This window comes from Cyclopterus lumpus, chromosome 5 (genome assembly GCF_009769545.1).
Source record: "Cyclopterus lumpus isolate fCycLum1 chromosome 5, fCycLum1.pri, whole genome shotgun sequence".
NCBI lineage: Eukaryota > Metazoa > Chordata > Actinopteri > Perciformes > Cyclopteridae > Cyclopterus > Cyclopterus lumpus.
Window position 1 is genome coordinate 15,709,952 of NC_046970.1, and position 17,587 is coordinate 15,727,538.

General features: G+C 40.0%; 1 protein-coding gene across 1 annotated transcript in view; it reads right to left on the bottom strand.

Annotated features, from left to right (window-relative positions):
* ca16b (carbonic anhydrase XVI b) overlaps window positions 1-17,587 on the bottom strand; it is a 91,802-nt gene that overhangs the window by 37,443 nt on the left and 36,772 nt on the right. The window contains exon 3 of the mRNA XM_034532247.1: window positions 5,017-5,196. Within this exon, the coding sequence (XP_034388138.1) occupies window positions 5,017-5,196 (180 nt within the window). The remainder of the gene's footprint in view (window positions 1-5,016; window positions 5,197-17,587) is intronic.

Sequence of the window (17,587 nt, forward strand, 5' to 3'; positions counted from 1 at the left end):
AACAAAGAAGGAAAATGAAGTACACTCATAGCAGCAAAATGGAGATAGTCAAAGATCGGATTCTACAGAAGCTCAGAGCGTCGGAGGCTGCTCATTTTCTTTGTTATTCGTTATCTCAAGATCAAAACTTATTATCTAAACTCTCATCAGTTTTTTTCTGTATAACGACAAATGAGTAATCGCATGATCTCAAAATATTACAGTTAAATTCTGGGGTGTTCATATTTATTCGATAAGCTTTTGATCCAGAGATGATGAACTTTGCTATCTCCAAATATCAAACATAATTTGTTTTCTATGATAACATGACACAATGCAATTTCTACCTGCTTCAGACACTGATTCATTTGTTTATCAGTCATAGTCTCTCCCTGTGACATTGTCAGTATGAACTAACAACTTGGAAAATATTGTAGACTCTCTCTGATTAGTTTTAGTGTTTAATGCATATGGGAACTGTTCAAACTCCACATTTCCATTGCTACTTAAATGTTCTTGATGATATTGTATGTTAAACAAGCTTCCTTGAAGACAGACTTGGTTTTGTTTTGAAATTATTACACAGAATATATATTTTAATTGGGACTCATCAATGTGCTTTTATAATTCCTTCAAGGATTTTCAAAGGGCAAAGGAATGATCAGCAAGAGGGACAATCTGCTACCTGGCAACCCACAGCATGACATAATGTGTTTCTGTAGAATATACATAGTCAGTGCACATTTACAATGATGCCACTGACACACCAGCCTCTCCCAGTGTCCTTGACGCCCCATTGGTTGACTGTGGGGAACTGTGGTGAAAAGCTAGAGGCAAGGCCATTGTCTCTGAAACTTGTTGCTTGGTGTTTTAGGAAGACATATTGGAATTTGCTTGCTTTGTTATCTTCTTTCTTTGCCTAGCTTTCTGTGAGGCTGTAAGGCCGTTGCTTCAGCTGGAGAATAGCAAGCATTTTAAATGGTATCTCATGCAAGGTTACGACCAATGTCTGCATTGCTGAAAGTTTGACATTTTGTTCCACAACTTTTGCTTATAGGCGTTTGCTTAAAGTGAGCATATCATATCAAACAGCATCATCACAGAGGAAATGACACCTCAGCTTTGCTTGTTATTGCCATCTGCCAAAAAAGATCCATTAATTTTCAAAAATTACTAATTTCTGAGTAGAAATATATCATTGTTACTAGCTTGAGCACTTTTAAAACCATGCAGTGGCTTCTGAGAGTATTTCTTAATTTAAAGTGGGCCCTGTAATCCGCATCCTGAGGTTAAAACAGACATTACTGACAACAGCTATTTGGATTCCCCTTAATAGTTCAGCGCGTCTGCTTTTCCTGGAAGCCTACGTTTTTTAAGTGTACTCAGCGTTGTCATGAACGGGCGAGTTTAAGCTCTATAAGTTCTTCAGTTTTCCATGACATCCAAAACACCACCTTGACCAGGCATATAACATCCTTCTGCTATCCTGGCTGAAATTATTCGTTAATGTATCATAAGTCTTTAACAAGTCTACAGTAGACATCATTAGCCAGAGTAGTACCGGTGCTCTGTCGGCTGATCCCCCGTTACAAGCAAAGTCAGCCTCTCTGAAAAGGGACAGCCCACTTTTAATTATATCACACGAAGCAAACCACGGGTTGGATCGTTTGTACAAGCAAACAGACTGTCAGTAAACACAGATGACATGATGAACAAGCTGTGCAGAGGGAATGGATGACATCAATATAAGTGAAACAGATCACCACTCAGGGATTACTAGCAGGAAGAATCTTCCAGAGAAGAGGACGAGAGCGAAGCGGAGATCTGAAGAGAGGAGAACCTTGTGTGATGAAGGATGAGCTGAGCCCCTCTCGTGAGGCAAGAAAGAATCTTCCAGCAGTAGTAAAGTGCCAGTGCTGCTTAAGCTGATGGCCCACAGTATGAAGGAAAATGGCTTAGATGGAGGAGATTTATGAGAGTAAAAGCATCAGGTCAAAGAGAAAATCAGTCCGTATAAGAAAGAACTACCACATGTTCATAATTTGAGCAACTCCTTTTACAAAACACATACATATTCACAAGGATGGTAATACATCACTGTTTTGCTGATGTTGAGTTAGTGTAATCCTGTCTGCAACACAGGGAAAGACAAGGAAAGGGGATACTGGCTGGTCATGGGAGTTTCATTAGAAATGCTGCCCAACAGCAGAGCAGGAATTAGAGGCTAAGCCAAAAAGACCTTGAAACACATCCAGTGAGAGACGAGGACTGTGTGTGAAAGAAAATCCTTGATCAATGCAAACGTCTCTGAGGCCTTCCAATTCCATGAATTTGGTTGAAAGTTGTTTGAAATTTTACTGAGAAATGTTTTGTTGAGGAACACTGTTTGAATGGCAGCAAGTCAGCTCAATCTCAAAGCAGGTCAAGGCACAAGGGAACCTTGTGAAATCAATCTGAGGAACTTCTAAGATCTATTCACTCACTTCTTAATTACAACATTTACATTTAAATATAATGAAAGATGTTAAAGCCTAGGATTTGACCATTTGGACCCTCGTGGCTGCAGTAAAACACTGTCAAGGATTTTCCCGATTCAGAATTTGCCGAAGCATGAAGCACGACAGAATGCATAATCGGTCCATGGACAGTAAAGGCAATTTATCTGTGTTACTATATTAGACATAAATCTATACAAATAGCTGGACAGTCTGACTATGGATGGTAAAATTGAGATTAAACACTACCGTTAAAAAGGAACAGTGTGCCGCCTTTAGGGGAATCTATTGACGGAAATATAATATTAAGAAGTATGTTTTCTTTAGTGTTTTATCACCTTCAAATAACCGTTGTTCTTCATTAACTTCAACTAAGCTGTATATATGGGAGCGAGTCATCTTCAGGGAGCCTACTGCCGTGTTTCTAAAACGGACAAACCAAACAATAGCTCTAGATAGGTACATTCTTTTCAGGTTTTTGCATCAGCCACTTTACTTAAACGCTTGGCACACTAACAAATAAAAAATATAATTTATGACAGGTTTACATCAAAAGTTAAATGAAATGTTTACATGTGAGCACATGTAGATGTAAAATAGTCATACTCCGATGCACATCTGACTGAAGGTTTTACATATGAGACTTAATATTTGGGACTAGAAGTGTCCCCCTTCATCACTATGTAGCAGTCCATGTAAACAAATGAAGCCAGCTAAAAGTAGTCCTCGTCATGACAATATTCTGTATATGAATGGACAAAGGGGCATATTGTGATGTGTGTGAAACACTGCAGCTAAGATTAGAGGACAGACTGCATGGTTGAATTTCCCTGAATCAAATTGATCAAATCCATGATCAAAGTTGAAGTGTCACTAACGGGCCTCTGCCCGACTCCTAAAGGACTACAACGCTGTGACAATCACACAATAGGCTTGGATACACTCGGCCATGTTCAACGTCATCTTTACCAACTTCAGTACAGATCAAGCAGAAAAAGCTTGTCAGGGACAGCGCATGAACAAAGATTGTCGACTGTTCATACGCAATGCACCAAGGAAGCATTAAGACCATTCCGAAGGCCAGTGATTAATTTGAGGAGAACGCATCACATTCAAAACTTTGAAACTGTCTTCCAAGAACATGAAGGATGAATATCTACTAGGATCAATAACACACACAAAAAAACTAACATTAAATGCGTTCATCTACATTTCAAGTGATACAAACGATCAAATTCAGCCCTGAAAATAAATGTATATATATATATATATATATATATATATATATATATATATATATATATATATATATATATAAAAAGTAATCTTTCAATGAGCAATTACGTCTACCGGTCATGTCATGTCATGATTTTTCCAAAAGAGTAGTTGTGATGGCAAAGTTTAATAAAACAAATTAAAAGCTCTCACATTTAGGGGGAAATTTTTTAGAAGCAATTTCACAATACTGTGAGGAGAATTTGCTTAATATTAGGTTGCCCTCTTCTAAACAGTGAATGGATAATAATTTTCGGTGGTAACATTGTTCCATTTTCCTGATTTTCACAGTGCTTAGCCATCTAAAATTCCCTCTGTGCTGTTTGTGCCCAAAATTACAGCCAGCCGTGTTATTTCCATCTTTGTAAATAAGCAGCCCGCAGCATAGCTCGGCTGTCCCGGCGGTCTTGGTTGTCATGAAGGCTAACAACTCTCATTATGATCAAACGCAAAAGATGAAACTACCCTCAGAGAGAAACAGTGCCAAAAGCAGAAGAGATCAATTAAGGTCAGGATTTTCACACCAAAGGTCCACGAATTAGCCGATTGAAAAATAAAATGGTGGCAATGGTTTGGAGTAGTTTATCAAGTAAGCTTAAAAATGTTTCTGTAAACAAGGCATGCCGCATGGCTGATACAAAGAGGAAGGGGCAGAGAAAAGGAGAGCAGCAGGCAGAACGATAAAGGCAGTATTAAAACAAAGATAGATGTACAAGAATCATTACAGATTGATATGATTATGAGTGATTGTTATTTGCTTCACTGAAACGTTACATTTTTTAATTCAGAATTTATATCTGATATGGATACAGTCTTTCATCACTGTGTATACATTTATTACATTGTTAGTATACTGTAAATTGTGGATTGGTAAACTATCTGGATATTCAGCTGATGTAAAAATGTGACCACTTGTATTTTCTACTTTTGGCTAATCCAGTAAATAAACAACTGTGATGCAAAAATCTTTTAAATCTGATATTGCCATAAGGCTTTCCTGCTAAATGATCAAGCAACACGGTTTGCAATGGCCTAATACAATCAGAAGTAAACTAAAATGGATAGCCATCATAAGTTTATCAACTGACAATATTTTATCCACCTGTAGTCATTTGTAGTCTATTGCAGTCATATTGTCCAACTCTACGCTGGTATTTAAAAAAAAAACTGTAACTGTACAAAGAAATCTAAATTTTTGCATTATTATATTATTGTCTAATGCAATTTAGGGACAAAACTAGTCCGTAACTAAATCTGTAATGCCGACCTGTCTTTCCCGTGTTTTTCATGGTGGTCTGGTTGGAGGTCTCAGCGTTGAACTTGTCAAGCACCAGCTCCTGGTACTCCTCCGAAACCGAAGCTCGTTCCTCTGCAATGTCCACAGGTGATTGGTTCCTCGCAGCACATTCTGGGTATGAGGCAGGCCAGCTTTGAGGTCCATGGCTTCCTGTGAAAATAGAAGAATCAAGAGTTTAACAAAAATGTAGACGAGTCCACAGAATTCCCTTTTCTCTCAAGATACTAGCTATAACACACACACACACACACACACACACACACACACACACACACACAATTAGAATCACTGTGACAAAAGTACTATTACACCAGCGGCCAGGTTTCAATATGCCCTTAACGGAAATTGAGAGAAAGAGAACAATTATTCTTTTATATTCATTCCGCTGCAGTGCCCTCTAAACCTCTCCAACAGCTGGGAAAACATGTAAACACAATGAAAATTCATTATCTGGCTACAGGCAATTCCTGTGTTAATTGTCCATATATGATATAAATATCCAAATGAGGCAGATTCTACAGTGATACACAAACTAAAACTGAGCCTAGAATGGGTACAAAGTTAATGTGGGTCTGTGCCTCGGATAGGTTTAAAAAACAAAAAAACATTACACCAAATAGGCTTTTCAATAAAAAACACTCAAATGTAACAATGAATGTGCAGTGTGTGCTGCAAACGAACTTCCTGTAGAATCCCCAACCACTGTCTGCTCTTTTAATCCCCGATCCCCTACAGTGGCGCTTCTACAAAGGAATAATCCACAACCGACAGGGGTCCCCTTGATCTCTTCTCGGGTACAATGGGCCAATGCAACAACAAAAGCTGAGGGATCAGGGGAACAAGGAAGCATGCATGGATTTGAACTTTTCTGGGTTAACACAATATTCATGATCGCATTCCCTACAGATAAAGGGCAACTTTTCTCCTGGCTCATTGCAAAGATATGAGAACCCCTCTTTACTAAAAACACGCTGGATAAAGGGTGGCTTTATGTCTTGATATGTATAAACACCTTGCACTGTGCTCGGGACCCTCGAAAAGACAGTGCCAATCAGGATTATTTTTGAAATATCCAATGTTTTACCAGTCAGCCATTGAGCAAGCAAGGAATCATGTCATTCATCTCTCCAATGAATATGTCACTATGTTAGGAAAACACTGCACTAAATACTGTTAAGCGCTTGGAAATATCTCCAATTTGTCCATTGACAGTCAAATTAAGATACATCGTCATCGAAAAACATCACCCACAAGATTATTTGCTTGTGAGGTCTGGATTGCAATTGAATGTTGGAATGGGTTTGAGCTGCATTTCTAACAAATGACTGCATTAGCCAGCAGGATTAAATGTGTCAGTCATGGCTTTAGACTAACCAATATGTCTGCAATAGTATTATTGTTAGGCAAGAGAACGCTGCCTGCCAATCATAAATACACAGAAGGTATGAGATATCTTCTATTTCATTTGAGTTGTGCTTTCTGGCAGGTTAGCCATAACCTTTCCATCAACATGGAAGCTGTCAGAAACTAAATTAAACTAAATTAGCTCCAATAAACAATATATTGATTAAAGGTTAATGCTTTGTGAGGCAATATTTTTTTATATCATCACTAAAGCAAATGACTCACTATAATTGAAAAGCCTCGCTAACAAGGCCAAGAGCTGAAGAAATGTAAAAGTAGGTTTGATGAATAAATAAACCCAGTCATCATTACATATATTGTCCACACTGACAGGGATATGTTTCAACTAAACTTTTATATATATATATATATATATATATATATATATATATATATATATATATATATATATATATATATTAAGAGTTCATGTTCATGACACTTTTGACCTGTGTATTAGATTTTGTAAACTCCTAAATATCCGTATTGGAATCAAAAATCCAGTATCTGTCGGACTGTAATATGTATTGATCAATGATGACATTTGTGAGACAAGTTATATTATTAGTTCACTAGTAAACCCACACATTTTAACTAGTTTTCCCATATATGTTTCAGAATATTTCTAGGACAAAAAATGGAGCTCAGACAGTGCAGGGTTGGTTGTATATTTATGGAGTACACACTTGAGGCAGTTATGCAATTGGTTATGACTTCCATCCCATTTGTGTTCCCAGAAAATATACATTCTCTTTGGCAGCGCTGTGTGAATCACCATTCCTTCAGTTGCTTTGAATATGTACCATTCCCTGAACCCGAAGTTCTCTGTGGACTACCAACAATAAACAAACAGAAAACTTTTCGGGTTCTCCAGGTGGCAGTTCCAACGCCCATTTCTTGCATTCCTTGTTTCTCCTCTTGAATCGTGAGGAAAAAGTTACAGAAAACATTGTAATGATGCTACTGAGATATATAGTGCATACAATGTGACATACCTCACAATAACAACAAATGATATTTGTCAGATGTGTTGAGACAGGTTTGATGTTGACTCAGAACATGAAAGGAAGTCGGGGCGACTGTGGGTCAGTGGTTAGCATGTCCGTCTTTCAATCAGGGGGTTGGCAGTTCAATCCCCGCCCTAGTTGATGTTGACACTTAACCCTGCATTGATCCCTGTAGCTGTGTCTACGGTGTATGAATGTAAAGTGTCTTTGAGTATCTTAAAAAGCACTATATAAATTAAAATGGATTATTAAAAAAAGAGTCTGGGATTTACTGTTGGTATACAAAGATAAAGCTAAGATTGAAATAAATATCATTAACATGTCAATATCTTTTTACATCAGAACCACATGGTGTAATAAGTAAAGTGCACTGAACCCAGTAAAATGTTTCACAGGCCACTTTTATGCAAAGTGTAACTAGCGAAAATTCTAATCTTTTGCTAATTTTCCATTAAAAAACACATTACACCCCATTTACCGCCAGAGAGATAATTCTGCCTTTTCAAGAACAAAAAGGGAGGAGCAGCGTTAAAATCAGATAAGTGAGGGTTGCACAGCAGTCGATTAATCTGTCTCATTGCCATCCATCAGAATGGCTATAATCCTAGTGGTTAAACCTTTCCCACCACAGCCCTTCCACTCTATATGGCCGAGGTGAACAAATAAAAAAAAAAGTACATGTTCAAACATATTGTAGATTGATTTATGTATAATATTACACGACACATTTTCAACTACATTCAGCGTATGGCTCTGAGAGCGTATGACACTTATTCTAATGAAAATCTTTATAGGGGCTATCAGGTAATTCGCGCGGTATGCTGATCGTTTTATGTACTTATGATGGACAAAGATGAGCCACTTACACTGATGTTACAGCTCACCTTCCAGGAATATGACAACATTTAGCAGAATTTATCTGTAACCATCAACGCAGATGAAACTGATGAATCTGATCAACACAATACAACAGCCTCGCAGCAAATCTGTGACTGTGAGGTCGGGATTATTTTTGAGTATTTGTGTTATAGTGTTGCTGTTATGTGTGGTCTTTAGGGTTGCAAAGGGGCGAAAGGTTTCCGGTAAATTTCTGGAAAGGAGGACGTTGATGAGGTCCAGGAAGAAAGCATTTAGACCTGAAAGGATTCAGGGAAAAACACACCAAAAACAATTTGGGTTGGGGGGTGGTGATCATAGGGAATACACCTTTTTTATTCAACGTTCATGTTTTTGTTGTTCGATGAAAGAATAAAGTTCTACTCACAAAATGTCAAAAAAGTTGTATTATAAATGTTTGCATGCATGTCTGCTTATGACAAGGTACATACAGTTAAATTACCACAAAATTCCCAGTTTATTCCTGTTAATTCCCGTGGAAAGTTTCCAACTTTGAATATTCCCGGAATTTTGCAACCCTAGTGGTCTTTGTCTTTTTCTTTAAAATGAATTATCGTATACCTCAGAGAAACAAAATCTTAACAAAAGTCATCGTTCTCGAAGACGGCTTTTACCAGTTTCACTCTGCACCATGTTAAGGTGTTTTAAACCGTTGCAGCAGTTTCAATGACAACACTTCTACATCAATATTTTGACTGAATCAATAATACTTTCCTTTTAGTAATTTAAGATCTATGCTGGAAGTAAGATAAGAGGTGTTTATACAGCCCATACTGTTTGTTAATTCGACCTGTTCTGAGCTCACTTCTGTGTGACGTGACGCCACTCTTGTTTTAAGTAAAACGGGCACATGTTTCTCTCAATCTGGCACTTTCAGTTCCAGGCGTCATCCCATTAACCTTGGGATAAACAGCAGTGCCTGTGCTACCATGGCAATGCTGACAGAATGGCAATTGCCTTGTCATTTCTGTTTTGTCCCTCTGAGAGAAAGCATCCGTGCTGTACGCCGCCTGGCAGACCTTCCAGAATTGGCACACGAGCGCTCGCAAAAACCTACGCTGATCAGTCCATATGTGTGAGTGACACTGACAACATAACATGGCCAGCAGCTATAAGACACAGTATGGGCAGCAGGCAGAGGGGTCACAATAGAGCTTCAGCTAGAGCAGTGTTAAGAGAGTTTAAAGCCTTGTGTATGCTAAAGAGACCCCTTTCGCAAGAGCATCGGAGCAACATTTTGAACAACATTCCTGCTGTATAGCTGCAATATGCTGCGAACACTCCAGATGGTGGAGACACAGGCTTTGTAGGAGCAGTATCAAGCGTCCAGGTTAGACAACTGATGAGCTCAGGGCTTGTGCAATGTGACGCAGGCCAGGATAGTCACGTCAGTCAACTGATTTGTTTTTCATGTCAGTCAGTAACGCTTACTGCACGATGGTTACTGACATCTTTAAAATCACCAGACTTGCTGGGATCTCGAAGCCCTGCAACATCACTAAAAAAAATAGGTCCATTGGGGCAACAAGTGTGCAAGGTTAGATGATCACACAGGTTGAACATACAGTTATGTTGTAAAATACCGTAGCAGCCCAACTTCCTGCTTCAACCATAACATTTCATATGCATTTGTTCACAATTTTGAGAGATTACTGGTGTGCTCAATTTTAGTTTTACATCAAATTTAAATGGTAGTTACTCTGGTAAACTAGCAGCGTGTTCACGACCTGTATGCTCATCTATGGGGTCAGATCAGTCTCAATAATCAGATGTCGCCCTCATTTTCAACCAATCACATGAGCGCATCATCATCCCCCCCCCCCCCCCCCCCACGGGGCTGCCAGCGTTACAGTTGCACAATTTGCAGAGGGATACACAATTAATGTACACCCCACCCCCATTGTTGTAAGTCATTGAAAGTTTGGTATAATCTTGTAAATCTTGTAGAAAATCTTGGCGCGGCACGAATGACGCGAATAGAGCGAAGCGAAAAGTTCACCCGCAGTCATTCAGACGTCGTCGGTGAAAGTCACCGAGCTGTGATGTTATGTATAAATATATACATATTATATTAATGTTATGAACCCAAACACGAGGGCGTTAGATGTTCCGACGTTTATGGGATGTCCACAACAAGTATAAAGCAGAAATAGTGGATGACGAAAGTTATAACTGTTTCCACGGAGTAAAGCCACGGAGATAAGCCACGCCCCCTCTAAGGCGCAAATAAAGTGAATGACGCTCATGTGATTGGTTGAAAATGAGGGCGACATCTGATTGGCTACAGCTAGGTCTATGTTGAAAAAACGCATTTGCGGATCTAGCCAGGGCAGGGGAGTCTCATAAATCCACACACACACACGTGAAGAATCCACAAACAAATGCAGTGCGATTGACAAATAAATAAACACAGACACGTCGTTCTGCGTGCATTTGTGAGTCTAATTTATTTGTAAATCCTTCTGTGTGCATTTGTAAATCTAACATATTTGTAAATTGTTCTGTGCGCATTTGTAAATCTTTGTGTTTGCATTTGTAAATCCTTCTGTGTGCATTTGTAAATCAAACATATTTGTAAATTGTTCTGTGCGCATTTGTAAATCTTGTGTTTGCATTTGTAAGTCTGTCTGTGTGCATTTGCAATTATTGAGACTGATCTGACCCCATACTCATCTGTCTGCTCACATTTGTTGACCTGTTGGACCTTTTTTTAACGACATCCCTGTGTTTCAAAATCCAAAGCAATTAATTTGGTGACGACGACGACATAACTGATGGCGGATGGTATGAAAACGATAACCTTGTGCAGCAAATGGAATACGACAAATCGGAAATGTTATCATTGAATTTGTCTCAAATCCCTTTTTTGTCAAGATGAGAACCTTCTCAACAGTACGTTTGGCAAACATGGACCATTTGGTGCTGCAAAATATTTTTTTAAATACATAATCCTTTTTTTATCTCAATTTTGACTGATTGACACTGAGATATTTCAGTCTGGACCAAAGTGTTGGCCCAACGGCCTAACAGACAGACGGAAATTGCTTTCCTTATAGTCATGCTGCGGGGATGGCAGGCCTTTGTCCTTTTTTTCCTCAGATAAGCAAGGAATTCATAAGCACAGTGCCTCAAACATGCCCTTTTCCATTACTAAGATACTCCAGATACATATTCTTACATCTATTCAGAGAAGTATAGACTAATTTAATATTTTTCACAATGCATGGCGCGTTTACTGGATATGCGGGGTGCATTCAGAATGAACTCTGAGGCATGGTACTAACACGGCCAGACGTCAGCCCCGTCTACTGTAAACTCCAATAACAGAGCTCCTTTGCACAAGCCGACAGACTTTGTCCCGTCCTCCAGCATCACTTCGTTCCACGGTCTGTGTCCTGCAGATCTCTTTACATGCTTCCTGGCAGCTCTGTGACCTAATGGCTGGGATGTGATGAGGGAGGGAGAGCGCTCAGCTCACAGCTGAAAGGACTGCGAGAAGAAAAGAGCGGACTCAGTCGACTAAGAACGATGCCGTTGGTGAGCGTTAAACAACAGTCATACAGACTCCCAACCACACGGTATAACAAACAACCAGGGGTGGATATAGTTTGCAAATCCAATCACAAGCTTATAGTTTCATAATTTCTTGCCTTCACGATCGCCTTGGATGGGGCTCAGTCTAACTCTTATTTTCTGTGCCATGTGATATTCTTTTCATTTTTTTCAGATAGACACAAATAAGAGAATGCATCCAACTACAATCAAAGTGAGGGAAATCATCCTGGCAAAATTGGGCCAGACAATTTTGGTGGATGACTGTTTTCCGGGAGTAAATGAGGCCATGCTGCTAAACTAAAGACTGGTGTCACATGTGACTGAACACCAGTTCAGCCTAGGAGAGAGTCTTTTATTGCTGCCTTTACTTTACTGTTCAACAACTGAAATCTATTTTTAATGACAAAGTTAAACATGCCCACGAAGTCTTACTGTGATAAAACAGAGGACACTTTCAGGTGAATAAAAGTATTTATATGGAAGTGGAATCATCAATTGCAACAATTAGCCCTCTATATCCTTTATGAGTGATTTTGTATTCATAGAGAACTGTACTTTCAAAGGATTTTCTTGTTTAATGCCTTTACTGGCTTATATGCTTAAGACAACTTAATTATCAGTGAACCATGAAGGTAAAACAAACACCATAATGCCCTGAGTGGGCGTCGGAAGGCTCTGCATTTTTACCAAGGAATTATTGAACGTGAACATAATTGCAGTCTTCTTGGATGCTTTTGAAAGCTTTTTCTCAGCATTGTCTCACATACACTTCTCAGAGGAGATCTGAAAGAACAAGTATTCCATGAGCGCAGTTTTCAAGAATACAAAAGGGCATCTGTGGTCACTACGGGGCACAAAGTGACGCATGAGTGAGTCTTCAGTTACACTTCACCAAATTAAAGGTGCGTTTGTTTGACCTTGTCAGTTCTGTCATGAACAGAGGCAAGAAGCAAGCACACCAAAACTATTTTCTTTGTCTTCATTCACTTTATTGTAGAGATACTACAATCCAGAATCGAATCCTCTTTATCTAACCCTAAAAAGCTCTTCTCAATTTTTTCCAACATCCTTGACCCCCCTGGTCCCCCCCCTCCCTCCAACCTTCTACCAAGCCACTTTGTTGACTACTTTACAAAGAAAATAGACGACATACGCTCTTCATTTACTAATCCATCTTCCATAACTACACCTCCAGTAACTTCACCTTCTTCCCCCTTGTTTTCCTCTTTTATCCCCCTGTCTCCTAATCAAGTTCTTACCTTGGTAACCTTTGCCCGCCCAACCACCTGTCCCCTTGACACCATCCCTTCTCACATTCTCCAGTCCATTGCTTCGGACCTTCTTCCCTTTCCCTCTCAACCGGCTGTTTCCCTAACTCTCTGAAGGAGGCAAGAGTCAACCCTCTCCTGAAAAAACCCACTCTCGACCCATCTGAAGTCAATAACTACAGACCTGTCTCTCTCCTCCCCTTCCTTTCCAAAACTCTAGAGCGAGCTATCTTTAGCCAAGTCTCCTCCTTTCTTCACAGTAACAACCTTCTAGACCCCCACCAGTCTGGATTCAAGACAGGCCACTCAACAGAGACTGCCCTCCTTGCTGTCTCTGAGCAGCTTCACACTGCTAGAGCAGCCTCTCTCTCCTCTGTCCTCATCCTTCTAGACCTTTCCGCTGCCTTTGACACAGTGAACCACCAGATCCTCATGTCCTCCCTCCAGGACCTGGGTATCTCAGGCACAGCGCTCTCACTCTTCTCATCCTACCTCACCGACCGCTCTTACCGGGTAACCTGGAGAGGATCTGTGTCTGAGCCTTGTCCTCTGACTACTGGGGTCCCTCAGGGTTCAGTCCTTGGTCCTCTTCTCTTTTCTCTGTACACCAACTCTCTTGGCTCTGTCATTCGCTCGCATGGCTTCACCTACCACAGCTATGCTGACGACACCCAATTGATCCTCTCGTTTCCCCAATCCGAAACACAGGTAGCAGCACAAATCTCTGCCTGTCTGACCGACATCTCTCAGTGGATGTCCGCTCACCACCTGAAAATTAACCCGGACAAGACTGAACTTCTCCTCCTTCCAGGAAAAGGCTCTCCCACCCACGACCTAACTATTAACTTCAACAACTCAGTGCTGGCTCCGACTCCGACTGCCAGGAACCTCGGAGTGACGCTCGACAGTCAACTCTCCCTGACTGCCAACATTACCGCAATAACACACTCCTGTAGGTACATGCTGTACAACATCAGGAGAATACGACCTCTTCTCACTCAGAAGGCGGCACAGGTTCTGGTCCAGGCTCTGGTCATCTCACGGCTGGACTATTGCAACTCCCTCCTGGCAGGTCTACCTGCTAATGCCATTCGGCCTCTACAGCTCATCCAGAATGCAGCTGCTCGACTGGTCTTCAACCTCCCGAAATTTACCCACACTACTCCGCTCCTCCGCGACCTTCACTGGTTACCGGTGGCCGCCCGCATCCGCTTCAAAACATTGGTACTTGCGCACCATGCTGCGAACAGATCGGGTCCGGTCTACATCCAGGACATAGTCAAACCGTTCACCCCAGCCCGTTCGCTTCGCTCGGCTTCAGCCAATCGGCTTGTAGCTCCTTCACTTCGAGCTAACCACTCAACAAAATCACGACTGTTTGCTGTGCTGGCTCCTCATTGGTGGAACAAGCTCCCCATTGAAATCAGGACAGCAGAAAGTCTTTACATCTTCTGTCGCAAACTAAAAACACACCTTTTTCGACTATACCTTGAATAGGGAGGGTAGAGCCGTAGTAGCACTTAAATGTCCCTTACCGATAGCACTATGTTGTTTAGCACTTTAGTAGCACTTAAATGGCACTTACAGATATTATTCTGTAGTTTAACGTTATTGAAGAAATTGTACTTGCTTGATTCTTGTTGTTTAATGCACTTATTGTAAGTCGCTTTGGATAAAAGCGTCAGCTAAATGACATGTAATGTAATGTAATGTAATGTAATACTGACACAACAATAGGTAAACCGGCGAAATTTGTTGACTCAAATGGAATCAGCTGGAATCAAGACTACGGCCTGAGTTTCCAATGTTGCCTTCATTTCTGGAGCTTCCCAACAGAAGCTCCACACAGAGGCAAATTAGCGTAGACTCGGCGCTTGTTGTTCAAAGACACGAGTGGAGGGAATGTTTATCCTTTTTTTGATGACACAAAGTGGTTAAATCATAAAACACAGAATTCATTAATTAAAATTATAACAGAAAAAACTGAAATGAAGGAAAAAGATTAAACAGATTGTGGATAAATAAATTGTCAAAAAACAGTCAAAGGGAATATAAACATATGTCGGACATAACAGGCTGTTACAGCAGAGCTGCTCCCACATCTGGACCAACACATCTGCACAGATCATTGATCGAGTAGCAGAATCAGCACACACATTGATTAATGACTAAAACTATTTCCAGAGATCAAATTGAGCTATTGTGCTGTTTTACGTTGTACCACATGACATGTAAAGGGTAAATTAACAAAGTGCGCCTACCTCCACTATTTTGGCTGACACTACTTTATTGTTTTTAAAGTTAAAGTTTTTTTTTTTTTTTAACTAATTTCATCCGTCAAACTCCTCAACCTTCCTTTGTAGACCTTTCACAACACTATATCACCTGATAAATATCTGCACCAATCAGTAATTTTAACTTCCCATCATTGCATTGAACCAGTACAGTATCAGCTTCCTTGGAGTTACTGCAGACACTTACTGTGACAGGTGATTACAAGTCTAGCTGCTCAGGAGGTTCAGATAAGGCAACTACTTTCCCCCAAAGTGTAACACCAAAGCCAACATAAAAAGCAGACAAGATCCTATGAATCATCAAATTCATTGGATCATCAATAATCCTTTGCTATCTCAACCATCAAAATTAAACTCCACAAGAGACATTTTGAAGTTGCACTCCCTGAGGCTGCAGGTCACTTACTGACGACCCCTGTTACATAAGTTCAAATTGCTTTTTTGAACTTAATATATCATATAACTGGGAGTCAGTAAGTCTATATGTTTGTGTAGATGACTGATGTGATAAGACACAAGTTGTGTGAACTGATTCGGTTCTTTCAGTTTAAATTATGAGTCTTAGGCCTCTGACTAGTTCTTGAGGTTGTCCGAAGCGGTACTTCACTTAGCCAATCTATAGATATGAATCTGCTTTATTAGTCCGGAGGATCTGCATTTCATCAGAAATTGGTAGAAGCGCCCACAACTCAACCACAAAGGATCAGAAGAGCAGAGTGGTCATCTTAATAAAGGCGATAAAGCAAACCAGTGTCAAGAAAAATCTTTTCTACTTCTAGCGGTTTCTCTCCAGCATTTCACGCCAATCTAATGGCCAATTAGCAGGACTGGAGCCAAATGTTTTAAAAAAAGAAGTGGAGGTTAAATGTCTCATCTCCAGAGAAGTAATAATCACAACCTAGAGTGTGATGAGGACGTAACATGGACTTATGGTGGGAGGCTGCTCAGTGAAAGCTGAGATCACGAGCTGAGCTATGTGCGTTTGTGGAGAAATACAGAATCTTGCCTCGAGAAAGACAGAATTAAAAAAAAGGGTTTGACCCTTATTACTCTGACTAACGCCACCATGTTTACTATGGCAATTAACCCAAAAAAACAGCAATACAGTTAATGCAGTTTTAATGTTAATTCTCTTTTCTTGTCGAGTAACATTATCTTCCCCTGACTGACACTAAGTACAAGCCCCCATCATTTTTTTAGTGAGCAGCTTTTGAGTTTGCAGTGAAAAGAGAGTGTGGGTGTGTGACACAAGTTAACCAATCTAATCTGGAGACTTTGTCTGTCTGTCTGTCAAACAAAATGTGGAATAAAAGGAAAACTTTCAATTTTCAACCGCCATTGTGGTTGCATTGTGGGTGGTTTGTGCAAATTAACAATGTTCAGCTTTCCTTCGTGTTCCCTTCGTGCTATGGGCACAAACAACATCGAATAACATTGTTCATACAATGGAAGCAAATATAGTTGAGAAAAATGAGAATGTGGTGGCATAGTATATAATTCCCACTATTTGAAAAGAACACCAATAATAAAGGGTCTATTTTAGCATAATTCCAGGAACTGAGAAGCTCTAAAAAGGGAGATATCATCCAAAGAAAGTAGCAAAAAGCTACATTTACTTGGTATAGATTCTGAACTCGACCAAGTGGACTTGAAATGAATCAATGACTAAAAGGCTCACATTAGATGACATAACGGCATCCTCTGAATTTCTAGGGACAGGAAGTAAAATATACTTACAACATCTATAGATTTATTTCATATTTGGTCACTAATCTTTCAATCAGTGCCTGAAATCTACTTTCTGTCTTCGGTCTGGTCACCAAGTGAAATGCATGCTTATTTGGTCTGAGGTCAAATGACTTGGCCAGTCAAGAGCACTCATTCTCATGAATTGTTGTGGGTCAGTTCATCTGGGACAATTGTGATACTCCATTGTGCTTGAATTGATGGTTTATTTACACAAACGGCTAAAAAGCCTACACTGTTCATCCACAATAGATACCCTAAAGACATCCTAAAAGTTAAAACGTCAGCACTTCAAGCTGATAGTAAGCCGTTACATTTCACAAACATATACCTGTCCGAATTCTGTCTAACGAAGCATTTTCATCAAGTT